The sequence below is a fragment of the Thamnophis sirtalis genome, unplaced genomic scaffold (genome assembly GCF_051295495.1).
Source record: "Thamnophis sirtalis isolate CommonGarterSnake01/CBP01778 unplaced genomic scaffold, rThaSir2_p1.2 scaffold_6, whole genome shotgun sequence".
Taxonomy (NCBI): Eukaryota; Metazoa; Chordata; class Lepidosauria; order Squamata; family Natricidae; genus Thamnophis; species Thamnophis sirtalis.
In genome coordinates, this window is record NW_028261386.1 from 24,975,622 (window position 1) to 24,992,572 (window position 16,951).

Genomic DNA, 16,951 nt, shown 5'->3' on the forward strand with positions numbered 1-16,951 from the left:
CATTTTGCTTCTGTGCCAGTTAACACATGCTTCAGGAGGCACGCAAAAGAATCAGCACAGGGCAGAATCTGGGCACCTTTTGTAGGTTGTCAATTTTCCCTGCGCCACAGCGGCCAAGCACATTTGGCTGAATGCCAACACTTGTAATGAGTTTGTTCCTTTTGTTAAGTACTTAAGCGAAAGAGCAGGTTTCAACACTGTCTGCAGAAGCTGTCAAGAGACTTGCTGAGCAGGTTTCCTCTCCTAAAGATAAAATAACTAAGAGCATTTGTGTCTAGCAGGCTGGCCTTGAACCAGTAAGACTTTAAAGGCTGTTCCTGTATTCCTTCCCCACCCCCCCACAACCCCACAAGCTTATAGCAGCTGGCCTGGGGTGGAGTGGTGGAATAGGGAAATAGTGCAAGGGGAAAGCTTAACCCTCTGTTCCAGTCCAGCAGCTCTGATAAAAATCAGAATTTGACATTTCCTTAAGTCAACACAACATTTGAGAAGATTCTACCATGCCTCACTTTTGCTGGAAAGGTATCTTGTTCTATCTTTGATAATAATATTGTTTTTTACATGTGAAACAGTGAAAACGTAAAAGCATAGTACTACTGTCGTTCTGTCTCTAGTTACTTAGCACTTAGATTTCACGCACACACCCCAGTACATCAAAGGCGGCAAGCATTTCTATATTTTGCTCCACGAATGTCAAAAATGTCCTTCTTCTCAAACTGTTAAAACTATCATGTGAGGCGAACTCAGTAGCTAGCTGCCTTTCATAAAAGGTATCTTAAACAGTAAGATACAAAAAGAAAAATTCATATATTTATTTGTGCTGGAAATCACAGGTGGCTTTTTTAAAAAAAAAGGTAAAATAATGTTGCACCATACAGGTTTCTAAGTGTCCAAAAAAGAGATACTGTGGCAAAATGTCATATCAGAAATCCCATCTTTGTGCAGCAATTGAGACTTTGCAAAATGCTGTTTTATTTTTTAATAACACAAATATATTACTTATGTCACCCAACTTTTAAAATCATTTTATTAAACATTTTATGAAAGAACATTAAAAACTAATAATACAAACTGCTATAAAGAAAGAAAAAAAGAGAAAGTTAAAAGTGCAAGGAAAAAAAAGTAAAAGTAAAAATGACCTCTGGTTCCAATTGTATATTAAACTTTAAAATCTTCTGAATGTATGCATTGGAATCCAGAATTTTTAGTGGTTTTTTTTTTACACATCCACCAAGCATGGTACAACGTCCCTTCTCATTGTTTGCATTTCCAGCATGTATTTGAAATGCCTTTATAATATCTTGGAATTTCTAGAGTGTACATAGGCCACCTTTCAATGGCTCTGGGAGGCAATAGTAAATAAATTCTAAGAAAAACACTAAAACATAAAATAAAAAAAAAGATAAAAGATGGCAAATGTGATGAAAGAAGGGATCTCATGCTCTCACACTGAATGCCTCAGTGAAGAGCCAGTCTTCTAAACAAATAGACAGGTGGGGGCCATCTTGAAAGGGGCCTCAATCCAGAATATTGGGGGACGGGGGGTTAGCACATCTACGTTGCAGATTCGGTTCCACCACAAAAGCGCGTAGGACAAAATCGCGCTCGACAAAAGCACGCTGTGACGTCATCACAGCGCGACGAAAAAGTTCAAAAAATGTAACAATAAAGCGAAAACCTTACCCTAAGCCCCCCAAACCTAACCCTAACCCTAACCCTAAACCTAACTCTTAACCTAACCCTAAACCTAACCCTAAACCTAACCGTTAAAGTAACGAAAAACCTAACGCTAACCCTTAACCTAACCCTAACACTAACGCTAACGCTCTAAAGCTAACCCTAACCCTTAACCTAACCCTAACCCTAACCCTAAACCTAACCCTTACCTTTATGTGAATCGGCTTGCTTTAATTTAATTTTTATTAATTTTTATTTGAATTTTTCGATCTTTTTTGTCGCGCTGTGATGACGTCAAAGGCGCGATTTTGTCGATCGCGCTTTTGTCGTCCGCGCTTTTGACGGGTCACGCCAGATTCACATCATACCTCCAGTCCACACAGCACAAATGCAACATTAGCAATATATCCAACAACTTATTCATAACATGTCTGTCTTTTATTCATTTTCAGAGCAGGAAGCTTCTAGAGCAGGGGTCTCCAACCTTGACAACTTTACGACTTGTGGACTTCACCTCCCAGAATTCCTCAGCCAGTGCGTGCTGGCTGAGGAATTCTGGGAATTGAAGTCCACAAGTCGTAAAGTTGTCAAGGATGGAGACCCCTGTTCTAGAGGTCTATGTGACACTTTGGATGGATTTAGTAAACAGACCCCCCCTCAAAAAAATTAATTTTGAGATTTAAAGCTTTATCAATCAGGGTACCTCACCCTCCTATACAAACACTTTTTCTTAAATTAAGACTTGAAAAGTCCATTCAAACTTTATACTTGAATGTCTTTTGTTGTCAGCTCTACTTGGTAGACCAGACTAGATAATCAACTCTACATGAAAGCTAAGTTACTTTTATTCAGATTGGCTATAACAACAAAATTTTGCCAGTCTGACTGGATTTACTTCCTCCCCCTTCTTATACTCCAGTGAATCAAGGAGGCATGCAACTTGTTGCTCTGGCCTTTAAAAAAAAACATTTCAATCCCTTTTGCCTAGGTAATGGTTCTTGCACATTTCTGTCAAGATCATATTTCTTATTTTCTACTTCCCCCCTCCCCCTTTCATTTTGTTTCCTTTGTGTGTATGGATTCTTCTCTCTGCTCCAAATCCGATTTCTTACTTGACTGGAAAAGATTTTTCTCTGGGCTTCTTTCCACGGACAAATATAGGACACCATGCAAACAAACCAAAGCCAAAAGTCCTTTTCCCACTTGTGTTTTGTGTTTATTTCTAAAATATATAATGGTCTTAGCTGAACAAACTAGGCATTTCAATAGGGAGTTTTTGGTAGTTTCTTAGCTGTCTCACCTTTCCTGACTCACGTGTGTCTGTCTAACATTACTTTGATATGCTCATTTCATCTGGCAGCTTCAATACCTTCGCTTCTCAAGCCTGGTTTGAAGCCTACAGAGGAAGAAGAAAAAATAACTCTTTCCTGAGCTCCTTGGAATTCCTGCCTCTTAGTCAAGCTTTCTTCATTTCATTCCCAGTCTCCCCCCCCCCACCCCCACACACGTATTGCAATCGTTCTCATCAGCCAATTCCCTCTATAGACCTTCCCTTTTGAACCTTCAATCAATCGGAATAGAGCTGGAAGGGACCTTGGAGGTCTTCTAGTGTGCCTTACTTTCTAGTGCTTTGGAAAATAACTTGACCCCCATCTTATTTGTGGCAGCCCCTCAAATTTTTGAATACTGCTATCATGTCACTCTCTTCTTTTCTCTAGACTAGCCATACCAGTTTCTGCAACCATTCTTCATAAGTTTTAGTTTCCTTTAATCATTTTAGTTGCTCTTCTCTGCATGTTTTCCAAAGCCTCAACATCATTTTTGTAACATGATGATCAAAACTGGATGCAGTATTCCAGGTGTGGTCTTACTCAGGTTTTATAAAGTGGTACCAATACTTCCCGTGATTTTGATTCTATGCCTCTGTTTATACAACCAAGGATTACATTAGCTTTTTTGGCTGCTGCCACACATATTCAAGTGATCGTCCACTAGGACTCCAAGATCCGCCTCCAAGAGGCAGATTTAATCTATATTTAGTATTTAATCTATATGTAATCTATTAATTTAATATATGTTAATATATTAACATATTTAATATAAATATATATTAATGTATTTAATCCGTATTTAACCAGATTGTGCCTGTCAGATCTTCAGCTGCAGATTTCTCCTCCAACAGTGCCTGAAATCACATAGCATTTCAGTCCGCATAGCACAAATACAACACCAGCTACGTCCAACAACCTCTACCATTATCTGGAAGATCTGTCCTTTAATCTGCTTTTATAAAAAGGCAATTGGACCCACTCCTCGGCATCATAATTAGGCAGGATTTGTATGGTTTGGACAACAGACAAATGTTACAATTCTTTTCCAAATCACAGCATCTTATTCTATCACAATATTATACTGTACAATGCTATTTTGTTTTTGCACTTTTTAAAACTTGTACACTACTTAGAACACTTGTACACTTGAATAGTTTAAAAAAAAGTTAATTGCCAAGACACAAACAAATATGAAAAAAAAACTTTCCTAATTTTAGTAGGGATCCCAATCCTATCTCTTAACTTTCACCACTGATATGAGTAACAGCTACACAAATTCTATAGGTGATGATGGTCTGTCTCTCACCCTTAGGACTTGTGCCTAATCATTTACTTAATAATATATTCTGTGCACAAATGATAAAATTTGGGAGAGCAAGGCTGTTAAAATCTAGAACTACTTGCTGCGCAGCAGAATGAGAATTCACTAGCCCTAGAATTCACAAACCATCTTAATAAGTTTAAAGAGAGGAACACAAAATAGATTCCCACCATCTGATTGACCCAGCCCGTTATTAAGAATATAAACAGGAGACGGATGTCCATGACGGAAGGAAGGCAGAGAGGCCAAGAGGCTCAGAAGCTTCCTTGAAGGCCAAGAAGTAGTTGTGCCAACTGGCCAACATCATTGTCTCTCCTCTGCCTGCTCATTAAATGTCCCCTGCTCATCACTGTGAAACATTCCTGAAGGAAAATTCCTGCTCCAAATCTGCTTTATTGCTGCAAGAACTGAAACCTATAAGTGCTATTGCTTAGGTTCGAAACTGAGGTTCACTTGATCCTATGCCAAAGCACTCTGATAATGTATAGCAGTGCCCCCCATCAACTTTTTGGGGACCAGGGACTGGTTGTGTGCAGAGAGGTTTTTCTGTGAACTGGAGGGAGCATGATTTCGTGTGCTGCCAGAATCCAGATGGGGCTTTGCTTGTTTGCGTGGCCTGGTTTCTGGCATGCTGCGGTCCAGTGCGGGTGCACATACCAGGGGCTGAGGAGCCCTGCATTATAGTATTGGGCAGATACAAGTGCAAATCCTACTCTTTTTCTGAACGACTTTGAACTAGTCCCTCTCTTCCAGCAACCTTCAAAATAAGGAGACCCACTCACAGCGGTGGGCTTCAAAATTTTTAGCAAGGGGTTCGCTGCCCGGTTGCTGGGTGGGTTTGGCCTAGTCGGCCTCCTGCACTATGGCTGGGGGGGGATGTTTTTGCCTTCCCCGGGCTCCGGAGGCTTTCCTTGAGCCTTCTGGAGAACAAAAATGGCCTCCCCATGCTCCAAGCCCGTTTCCACCCTTCCTGAACTTCTGGTAGGCCCGTTTTCACCCTCCCCGTGCCTCCACTTGGGTCCTGCACTTACATGCATCCAAATTGGGCCGCATGAGGACTCCTGGGTGGGGTGGGAGGGTCCTGCCAGGAGTGGGATTTGGGGATTCTCCGATCTGCAGAGAATCGTAGCTAGAGGTTCTCCCTAACCCCTCCTGCCCATTCCCCTTCTAGATCTTAAAAGAAGATGGAATTAAACAAAATGTAATAGTTCAAAATGATGTTTATGTCCTTTTACACTGGATTGAGCACGACCTGATTTTTATAAATTAATTATGCACAAACAGCTACAAGACATGGGGGAGGTTCGCCTATTGCACTAGGCTACAGTTTGTTTTAACCATAGTTTTTCACCACATTACAATTTGTTGAGTTCTCCTTTCAGGTTAATCTCGACTCCTGGAAACTGCCTGGCCAAGTCCCTGCAGTTTTCTTGGCAGAGGTTTTCGGAAGTGGCTTGCAGTGCTGATCGAGAGCAACTCAGAAAGGTCACCCAGCTGGCTTCAAGCCTAAGGCGGGACTAGAACACATGGTCTTCCGGTTTCTATCCTGGTGCTTTAACCCCTACACCAAACTGACTCTCATATATTTTGCTAAACCATAAAATCATCGTTGATAATCCACAGTGGCTGGATTCACATAATCTGTAAAACCGAAATCAACAATAGAAGCTACCCAAACTTGTCCTAAACAACAAAATGGGGGTTTAAATTAATAAATAAGCAATAAATAAACAATACACACTGGCATAATGCCTTGTGTGTACAAATCAGGCCTTTCTTCATTGCATCTCTATTACCTCAATCACTTGTTCTGTGAAAGTTAAAGCATACTATTCAGTCCAGAGGTGGTATTCAGCGGGTTCTCTCTGGTTCGAGCGAACCGGTAGCAGTGGCTGCAGGAGGCTCCACCCATCTGCCCCAACGCAATGTGCGAGCACTGCGCATGCGCAGAAGGCATTGTGCACATGAGCGCGCTCACATTTGCGAACCAGCAAGGAAGGTAAGTGAATCCCACCTCTGATTCTCCTTTATTGCCCATAATAAAGCATAATAAAGTTATCTTTGAACAATTTTCCCATGCTGTTGGTTATTTTATCAATCTTTCTTCATTAGCACCAACTTCTCTCCAGAGGTTTAATCTGCCAAAATAAAGCCCAAACCGGTGTATGGCAGAAACAGTTAACATTCAAACCGGGAACTTCTGAATCTGTAACTTCTCTATGCCGCGAGCGTTAGAGCTTAAGGCAGTGTTTCTCAACCTTGGTGACTTTAAGTCCTGTGGACTTCAACTCCCAGAATTCCCCAGCCAGCTATCCTGGGGAATTCTGGGAGTTGAGGTCTACAGGATTTAAAGTCGCCAAGGTTGAGAAACACTGGCTTAAGGGAAGAGTAATGCACTATTAAATCTCCTCAGCTCCCAGCCAGCCCTCAAGTCTTCTCCAGTTTGGCCCGTGGATTTTCTGGACAAGCCAGAATACCTAAAGGGCTTCCAGTATGAATTAACTTTTGCTGAGGAACAAAATCAAAATCTTTCCAAGCGGGTTTGTTTCTTTCTTCTTGGTTTGACCTCAGCTCTGACCCCTGCCTTGATCTTTGATGCCAGTTTTTGAATCTCCCTCAGTTCCCTTCCTTGATCTCTTTCTTGACTTTTGACGTCCTGCCTCAGTTCCTTCCTGGCTCCTTTCTGGAACAGTCCCTACAGTGCAGCTCCATCTAAGCCCTTCCATATGAATCTTGCCTCTCCCTTTATTAGGATCACAAGTATCAGCCTGTCTTCTTTCCTCTGCCTATTTGCGCTCCAACTGGTATCCTTTATATTTCTTTACGGCAATGGTTTTTTCCCCCCATTTTCCTGCAGCAAGTGGGGTGTTTGGTTTTACTTCCACTCTTTCCTCTTCAATTAAAAGGGGTGAGCTGTGCATTGTGCCAAGTCTTCATTCCTGCTCTGCAGCCAGGGCGGGGAAGTCATGTCAATACACAACACCTGGTCCAAGCCAGGACTATTTGCCCTAAATTTGTTGCCATTTTAACTCTCCCAATAACCTGGTGTCTTCTCAGCCAAGTTGCAAAGAAAACCGCAATGACTCATCAGACTTGGCAGAGATTTGTGCCTTGGGTGTCCAAATCCACACAAGCGCACGCTCACACACACACGGATACGCAGACAGAGTCCACCCCACATCTGAATCCCACAAATGACACACTACAGTTTCAGGCTTTGGAGCCACCCTGTCTCCTACTTCTCTCCCATTCCCTGCCCTGCTCACATGCAGAACAAGGAGTTGGGGATTCTGCCTTGCTGCAGAGTAGCTGTCCGTGCTTGTAGTTTAAGGCTGGGAATTGAGCTGGCTGCAAACCTGGTCTCACAGGCCTTGTGCTGTTTAGCCAACAGCAGTTTGGTGTTAAGTTACGCTGGACATGTAGAAGTCTCTGGGGAAACAGTAGCAAAGAAAGAAACATGCTCAGCCCTGGAGTAGAACATTAACTCTTTCTATCCAGAAAGGAAGGAAGGAAGGAAGGAAGGAAGGAAGGAAGGAAGGAAGGAAGGAAGGAAGGAAGGGGAAGGAAGGAAGAGGAAGGAAGGAAACAAGGGGAAGGAAGGAAGGAAAGAAGGAAGGAAAAGGAAGGAAGGAAGAAAGGAAGGAAGGAAGGAAGGGGAAGGAAGCAAGGAAGGAAACAAGGGGAAGGAAGAGGAAGAAAGGAAACAAGGGGAAGGAAGAGGAAGAAAGGAAACAAGGGGAAGGAAGGAAGGAAAAGGAGGAAAGAAGGAAGGAAAAGGAAGGAAGGAAGGAAAAGGGAGGAAGGAAGAACTTTGTATATTCCACTTAATATTTGAACTGGAAGATGAATCTAATTTCAAAACTAGTGATGGTTTTGGATTCTTTACTGCACCTAAGGTGACAATCTAATTTTAGAGTTCATGAGAGATTGGGGAGCAAAACAACTCTGACTTCTAGCATAGGGAAGCAGCTGGAGAAATGGGTTAGGTTAAGTTGTTTTTGAAAGGCATCTACAGGAAAAGAGTTTAAATTGTACAATTTTAAATTTTACAATTTTACATTGTAATTTTTTTAAATTGCTTTCAGATTCCCTGTGGGACAACAATCATCCACAATTCTCTGCCTGATAATTGAGTTTAGTAAGTTATACTCCCTTAACCTATTCTAATCATAGAGATAACATTGTGGGAGATATCCAAGCATTCTGCCTTGAACTTTTAGAGAAGTTGGATGGAAATGCAATAAATAAAATAATAGATAAGCAGAGCATGGCAGATGCATCAGACAGAATAATTAGGATGTTATTAAAACGGCAGTAAATGTGTTTCACACATATATCACAGAAGTGAGTACACCCCCTCACATTTTGTAAATATTTAAGTATAACTTTTCATGTGACAACACTGAAGAAATGACACTTGGCTACAATGTAAAGTAGTGAATATACAGTTTGTATAACAGTGTAAATGTGCTGTCCCCTCAAAATAACCAACACACAGCCACTAATGCTAACTTCTGTGATATACTGTATGTGTTAAATGATAAACCTTCATGGTATTGGATCTGGGTACTTGAGAGACCGCCTACTGCCAATTACCTCCACTAGACCAATAAGATCCCATAGATTAGGCCTCCTCTGAATTCCATCAGCCGGCCAATGTCGGCTGGCAACTACCCGGAGGAGAGCCTTCTCGGTGGCTGCTCCAACCCTTTGGAACGAACTCCCCGTGGAGATACGTACCCTCACCACCCTCCAGACCTTCCGCGTAGCCCTTAAGTCCTGGCTGTCCCGACAGGCCTGGGGCTAAAGATTTCAACCCCACTCGAATAGTATGACTGTTGTGCTTTTTAATGATGTATTGTTTTATGTTTGTAACTTGTTTGTCCTCCCTCCCCCTGAATTGTGAGCCGCCATGAGTCCCCTCAGGGAAAAGGGCGGCATACAAATAAAGTATCTATCTATCTATCTAACCTCACTGAAAGCAAGACTTTCTCCCAAGTAATGCGTAGGGTTAGGTTGTATTTTTCTCTTTTACCTGAGAAAGGGGCACTACTTAATTTCTGTATTTCCGGCCCACACAAAGTTCAAATGCAGGACTTTGGGATATTGAGCCAGAGTTATAACCCCACAGCTTAGATCTAATCAGAGTAGCAGGGTTAGAGACATAAATCAGTTCCCAGATCCCAACTGATTGGAAAGGCTTACCAAAGGAGTAAACCTTCTCCTACCTTCTTGATGACTTTCTTTTCTAGCAACATCAAACCAGCGAAGCATTTTGATATTATCCTTCTTCTACTACTAACAAAGTATTTGACATGCTACAGCGTCAGGTTTTCTTCCATAAAGGAATGCAGGTCTCAGAATCAGTTCTGCCATTAGTCAAGAGTCAGGAAATAGAACCGGCTAATGGTAGCACTAGGGATTCAAGTGGTGGCCTCTCCTTTAGTATACTGCTGAAATAACCAAACAGGGGAATGTGTGTGTGTGTGTGGAGAGGAAGAGTACCATGCCATGTGGTCAAGGCCTAAAGGTGTCAAGAAGAATGCTTGACAAACACATTTAAGTACACATCCAGATCATCCCTATACTTAGTATAAGGAAGCATGAAAAATTACTTTATTTATTCATTTAAATATCTCACACATCTCACAGCAGCTCTGGGAAGGTTACAATATAATCAGAAATTTAAAAGTGCTAAAAAAACCATTAAAATGAGAATAAAAAGATTAAAAGTTAAGAACCAAGATGATGGAGCTGCCCATCATCTTGGTTCTTCGTTGAATTTACTCTTCTCTATTGGCCACCCCAAATGTAGCAGACCACTGTCAGGGCCCCAGGCCAAGCAGCAGAGCCACGTTTTTAGGCTCTCCTGGAAGGTCAGGAGTGTAGGAGCAGACCTCACCCCTGATGGGAGAATATTCCAGAGGATGGGAGCCACAGCAGAAAAGGCTCTTCTCCTGGACTCTGCCAGCTGAAATTTTGTGACTCACGGGATCTTACCTGCTAGAATGAGTGGGGCAGGTTAGTTCCATAGCGATAAGGAGGTTGCTCAGATATTCTGGACCCATGCCATAAAGGGCTTTAAAGGTGATGACCAATACAATTGTCCTTGACTTACTATCACAATTGAGCCCACAATTTCTATGGCTAAACAAGACAGCTGTTAAGTTGTCTTCCCCATTGACATTGCTTATCAGAAGGTTGCAAAAGGTGATCACGTGACCTCAGGACACTGCAATGGTCATAAATACATGCCATTTGCCAAGGATCCGAATTTTGATCATATGATGGTGGGGATGCTGTAACATATTCATGAAGTGAAGAATAGCAGTGTAACATGTACCACTCAAGGAGCCTCCGGAACTCTCCATCTTCCTGAGTTCTGTACCAGTTGTAGCTTCCAAATACTCTTCAAGGGTAGCCCCAGGAAGAGCACATTGCAGTAATCCAACTGGGAGATGACCAGGGCATGGGTGACTGTGCACAGAACCTCACAATCCAGGAAAGGATGTAACTGGTTCACAAACATGAAGTTGCACAAAGGCTTTCCTAGCCACAACTGCCATCTGCTCTTCAATAACAGATTAAAAGAACCTGCTGGTTGCTTTTAGTTTCTGCTGTTGTTTTTTACTGACTTAGCATTGCTTTTACTGTTTTTCCATTGCATTTTGTCTTGTAATCCTTTACGTTTCTCCACTATACTGAAAAAGAATGCTGTACAATATTGTTTGCGGCTAGGACAGAAGAAAAAGTAGGAGTGTTGCATCAAAGTATCTCTAAGCTGTGAATTATTCTTTCTTATTGAAAAACCTGTCCAATCAAAGCAGACCACTGTTCAAGTTAGCAGTGTAATTTATATGTTGTATTTATTCAGTGGATACTACAGAATTTATTTCCAGAGATTCAGAGGGCTGCAGCCTCGGTCAATGCTATAAAAATAGCATTGTAAAACCTGAGCTGTAAAGTTAAGCATTTCATGTAGCAACAAGGATATCACAAAGTTTATCTAAAATAGCTCAGATCTATTTACTTACATAGGTCAGCTATCCTGTGGCTCTGGTTTAGCCATCTTTCTTTCTTTTGAATTAATTTAATTGATTTTTTTTCCTTGAAAGCTTTAACAGGAGATGCCTTCATTTTTAGATCATACCAACTGACTAGCCTGGAGATTTGTGTGTGCTTTCAAATGTGTTTGCTTTTAATTTCCATTAAAAATATGAAAACACACACACACACACACACACACACACACACTCACACACACCTTGTTTATGTAGGAGTTTTGCTTCAAGCAACAATGCTGGAGGAAAGCTCCTAAAGATCATACTTTCTCATTTTCCAAAAGTTGGCAAGCGTATAAACTGAACACCCAGTTGAGACCTGGAAGGGAAGGATATATATCTCTGTGGAGCATTGCCTTAAAGGCATAAGGCTATTCACGGATGAAAAGCTATTGTTTCAGCAGGAAAGTGAATTTCCCCTTTCACTGCTGGCCTGCACTGCTGGCCAAAGGCAAGGAGGGAAAACAATTCTTTCTCACGCTCCTATGGAAAGTGAAATGTCATACAAGCCCAACACAACCAACATTTATTTTAGAAGCCAATAAAAGGAATCAATTTGGGGAAGCGTCACCAAAATTCTCTGGGTCACCAACTATTCTTGGTGAACTTTCAGAGAGCTTTTCTCCACAGATCACTTAAATTGCTCTCTGCTCATCCTTGAGCCTAAAGAACTAAACCAGCATGAAAATGCCCGTCTTTATCTATGGTTCTGACTTACTGCCAAATAACAGTGTCTTGGGTGTGCCAGAGCACGTTGAGCGCAGCTGTTGGTTAAAATGTGGCTTTGCTTTTCTTAATATCACTATCACTAGCCAGAAAGAAACATCACAACACTGCTTTGATTAGTGGATGGCTTGGCAAATGGCTAGATACATCAGTTTTGCCAGCTATCATACTCTGTTAGAACTACAGGCATTGGATAGTTGACATATGTAGTGTCAGGGCTGTTTGTAAAGCAAGAATGGCTTTAATTTTTAATAGACAGCTTCTCCAGCCTATCAGCTGCTGGGTGGGCTTTTCAGTGGATTTTCAAAAGACCACTAAACCAACACTCCTTCCTCACTAGTTGGCCTCCTTTACCACACAAAGCTGAGCTTGTCGATTAGAAAGTTTGGCAGTTCGGCAATTCGAATCCCTAGCACCGCGTAACGGAGTGAACTCCCGTTACTTGTCCCAGCTTCTGCCAACCTAGCAGTTTGAAAGCAGGTAAAAAATGCAAGCAGAAAAATAGGAACCACCTTTGGTGGGAAGGTAACAGCATTCCATGAGCTTTCGGTGTTTAGTCATGCCAGCCACATGACCACGGAGACGTCTTTGGGCAGTGCTGGCTCTTCAGCTTTGAAACGGAGATGAGCACCGCCCCCTAAAGTCAGGAACAACTAGCACATATGTGTGAGGGAAACCAACCTACCACACAAATCAAGTGCTAGGTTTGCAGGTATTGGGTTTTGCATGATAAAACAGGAGGGGCTGCTTTTCCTTGTAATAGCCGACAGATCAGCTGTTTTGTTCCAAAAGGAAGCCACCCAAAAGCGTGCGTGTGTGTGTGTGTGTGTGTGTGTGTGTGTGTGTGTGTGTGTGTGTGAAGAGCCTGTCTAGTAAAGCAGTCTTGACAATGCAACCTTTCCACACCATATATTAGACACCCAGGAGGCTCTGAGGAGCTTTAAGTAGGAAGCACCTGGTAGCTCTCCCCTGTTCTATCTCCCTCCAGAAGAGAAATGATCTAAAGGACAGCCGCCTCAGCTCCAGGGGAGGAAGTATACGAAAGACCAGGCTAAATGACAGGTGGTGGGCCATCCTGCCTTCTATGGGTCATCCCTAGAAGACAAACAGGAAGCATGACACATTGCCCTCACCCTTAAACTGCCACCGGTTGCTGCTGACTTAAGAAGAAAACAATATGTTAGTTCCAGTACAGTTAACTACGAAGAGGCTATCTCAAGCCTGAGCTAAGGCATGGTGGCAGAATAAAGATGTTGCCAGAAGATGTTTGCATGATGCGAAGAAACAAAGAGAGAAAGGCCCTTAGGGAGATTAAATGGAGGAGTCTGAAACTCTGCCAAAGCAGTGGGCAGTTCCTAATACAGAGATAACTCAGCCTGATAATCTTCAGTGTTTTAGTTTTCAACTCCTTAGCCTTTGCATGGCTGAGTCCACAGCAACACATACTTATCCTGATCTTGCTTCCTATTACTGGATAGAACAGTAATGGCTAACCTTTTTGCCATCGCATGCCAAACGTGGGGGGAGCACAGTGGGGTCGTGCATGGGCGTGCCCACTACCACAATTCTATCCATTCCTGAACTCCCAGGTTGCCCACAGGGCCGTTTTTCTCCCTCTGGGAGGCAAAAAATGGCCCTACGGGCAACCCGGAAATCCATTCCAGAATTTCTGGTTTGCGCATTGGTTGACAAATGGCTCCACATGCCACTTGTGGCACGCATGCCATAGGTTTGCCTTCACGGAGATGGAAGAATTGCATCCTAATGGCATTGGGGGAAGGGTGGGAGAAAGGAAGAGAGCAAAAAGATTCTGAGAAGAGGCCATTTGAATTTAAACTCTAGCAAGCCTCCCTTCAAAAAAAAAAACAGCCACACAGTGCACAAGGATTCCAGACATGTGAGCCAACTTAGTAAAAGTCATAGTCAGAAACGAAAGGGATAGGTAACCTTTTATTTAGGTGGTCAAAAGACTGCCTCTTGTTACAGGGAGAGGTCTACTCTCCTCCTGACCACTCTGGATCCTCCACTTCCAGAGCTCATGGGGAAGAAGCCCTAATTACAACAGCACAACAAAACCCAACACAAACTCTAATCCATCTCACTGTTTTGTACTTTACAAACATTATAAAGAGATTACACATGATTAGCAATAGAAAGGACAAATGCTTGCTAAACAACAGGAAGAGATAATCAATCTTGATCCTCTGTCAAGGCTCAGGCACGGTCCAATTGTCAGCTGCCTTGCAGTTGCAAATAAAGGGTATGTCTATTCCTGTATGGTTTGCCTATTCATTGTATGACTCCTGGGAGTCATATAATGAAGCCGAAGCCATCTCAGTAGCAGAAATATGCTAAACAGGAGAAAATCCTCTGGACAGGTCATGCTTGTGGTATACATGGAAATGGCACAGAGGCTGCCCAACCAATTAAGATTCATGTGAACCCTCATTATAGGAGATCAAGGTTCAGATGGCCCAATATTTTTCAGAAAATTACACTTCTGGCTATTCTGAAGAATCACACATTCTTTACCAAAAATAATTTTGATCTGTACAACTAGTTTAATGTTGCGTTCTTTGCATTGCCATGGACCAAAATATCCTACATGGGGCTCCTAGCTTCTTTCATAGTCAAGAAAAAGTATGCCTTTAACTCAGTAAGAAGCATAGTACAGATGTTCCTCGTTTAATGACTACTTATTCAGCAGCCATTCAAACTTGCAGCTTGAATGAGTGGTAGTTACAATGGGTCCTCAAAATTCTGACTGTGACAGCACCCCACAATCATGATTGTGAAGCAAGCACTCTGTCACCAGCTCAGAATTCTGATTGTTGCAGCTCCAGTCACATGATCATAATGTGTGACTTTCACAAGCAAAGTCAATGGGGAAACCAGCAGAAAGCTGCGATCATGTGTGGGCCTCATGTAACAACACCCCATCCTTGCTCAATGTTGGTAATTGGGAAATGCTGAAACAGCTGTTGCTAAGCAACTTGGTCTTGTAATATTACACTTTACCTTGCTTAGTGACAGTGTTCCCAGTCCCAATTGCCATCATAACCCAAGCACTATCTGTGTGCAACAACTTCATAGAGATTTCTAAAATTATCAAAATCCCCTCCATCATAATAAAACTGAGGTTTATGTACAACTAGATAGCAGAGCGAAGCATCTATTCTAGTAATTGCAAAATATTTCCACCTGCAGCTCAATCCTAGGCATGCTTATGCAGAAGTAAATCTATCACATGTGTTTTTGTTGCAATCTTTGATTTGTTATTTTAATCCTCACTTCCTTAAGACACACCCACATTCAGTTTAGTGCCTGCCTTTTTCATTTGCATTTAAAAACTTCAGGCTGAAAAGGAGTAACTGTTTCAAAACACACAGGAATTTTAACTTAATACTCCTGACTGTAGCCTAGAGAAGGAAGACACTCATTTTTATCAGAAATAAACATTTGGAAATTTGCAACATTGTGCTTTCCTGAGTGAATGACATCTACTCATATAAGGGACAAAGTTCACTCAGGGGAAGTTACTGTCTGTTTTCCGGTGACCAACTTCAATGAAGCTCACAATCATCTCATTATATTTTAAGGAAGGCTTAATATAGAGAAAAATAAAACTCCTGAGAAAATGGGGATACTTATTTACCTGTTCAGAAGAGAAAAAAATGTGAATCGTAACAATAATTTGGGAGAGAAGTTGAAAGTCAATGAGATTCCTTGTGCAATGTGTATTGCAAAAAAAAGTACTTATTTACACACACAGCCTGTTTTAAGTATCCAAAGGACTCCATGTCCAGCCACCTTACCTTTGTGTAAACGTTGATCTGAAAGAGACTCCCTTTCTGGAGACAACCCGTCTTCCAGCTTTGTCTACATAAGAAACCAAACAGACTGATGAGTCAAGGTATAGATTCTCAGCTCCTATAGAATAGAATAGAATAGAATAGAATAGAATAGAATAGAATAGAATAGAATAGAATAGAATAGAACAGAACAGAACAGAACAGCATTCTTTTTTGGACAAATGTGATTGGACACACAAGGAATTTGTCTTTGGTGCATATGCTCTCTCAGTGTACATAAAGAAAAAGAAAATAGAATACATTCATCAAGAATCCTAAGATCCAACACTTAGTGATAGTCATAGGTTACTAATAAGCAATCAAATCACACTAGGAAACAAATAAAACAATCTGAATTGTAAAGATATAAGCAACATGGTTATAGTCATAAGTGGGAAGAGATAGGCACTAGGAAGGATGAGAAGAATACAGTCTTAGTAAATAATTTGACAGTGTTGTGGGAATTTGATGTTTAGCAGAATGATGGCATTCGGGGAAAAACTGTCCTTGTATCTAGGTGTTCTGGTGTACAGTGCCCCATAATATCATTTTGAGGGTAAAAGTTGAAACAATTTATGTCCAGGATGTGAGGGGTCTCTAGATATTTTCACAGCCCTCTTTTGTGCAGTATATACGTCCTCAATGGAAAGCAGATTGGTAGCAATTGTTTTTTCTGCAGTTCTAATTATCCATTGACAGACATTACCTTTGTCTGTCTTGTTTGGTTGCAGAGCCAAACCAGACAGTTATAGAGGTACAGATGACAGACTGAATAAAATAAGAGGACATTGCCAAGCAACAGCCTGGCTAAACAAAGGGCTTAACAAGGCCATATATACAAAACATTTCTTTTTTAAAGGAAATAAATAAATCCCAATAGGTTTGTCGAGGAGGACTGCAGCTCTGCAAGAAACAGTCAAAAAAGTCTTCTTGCAATTGCTTTTGGATTGCTACATGAGCGAAAAAGTCTAAGTCCTAATCACA

General features: G+C 41.6%; 1 protein-coding gene across 1 annotated transcript in view; it reads right to left on the reverse strand.

Moving 5' to 3' along the window:
* LOC106550492 (uncharacterized) overlaps positions 1-16,951 on the reverse strand; it is a 36,257-nt gene that overhangs the window by 4,221 nt on the left and 15,085 nt on the right. The window contains exon 4 of the mRNA XM_087717445.1: positions 15,932-15,995. Within this exon, the coding sequence (XP_087573571.1) occupies positions 15,932-15,995 (64 nt within the window). The remainder of the gene's footprint in view (positions 1-15,931; positions 15,996-16,951) is intronic.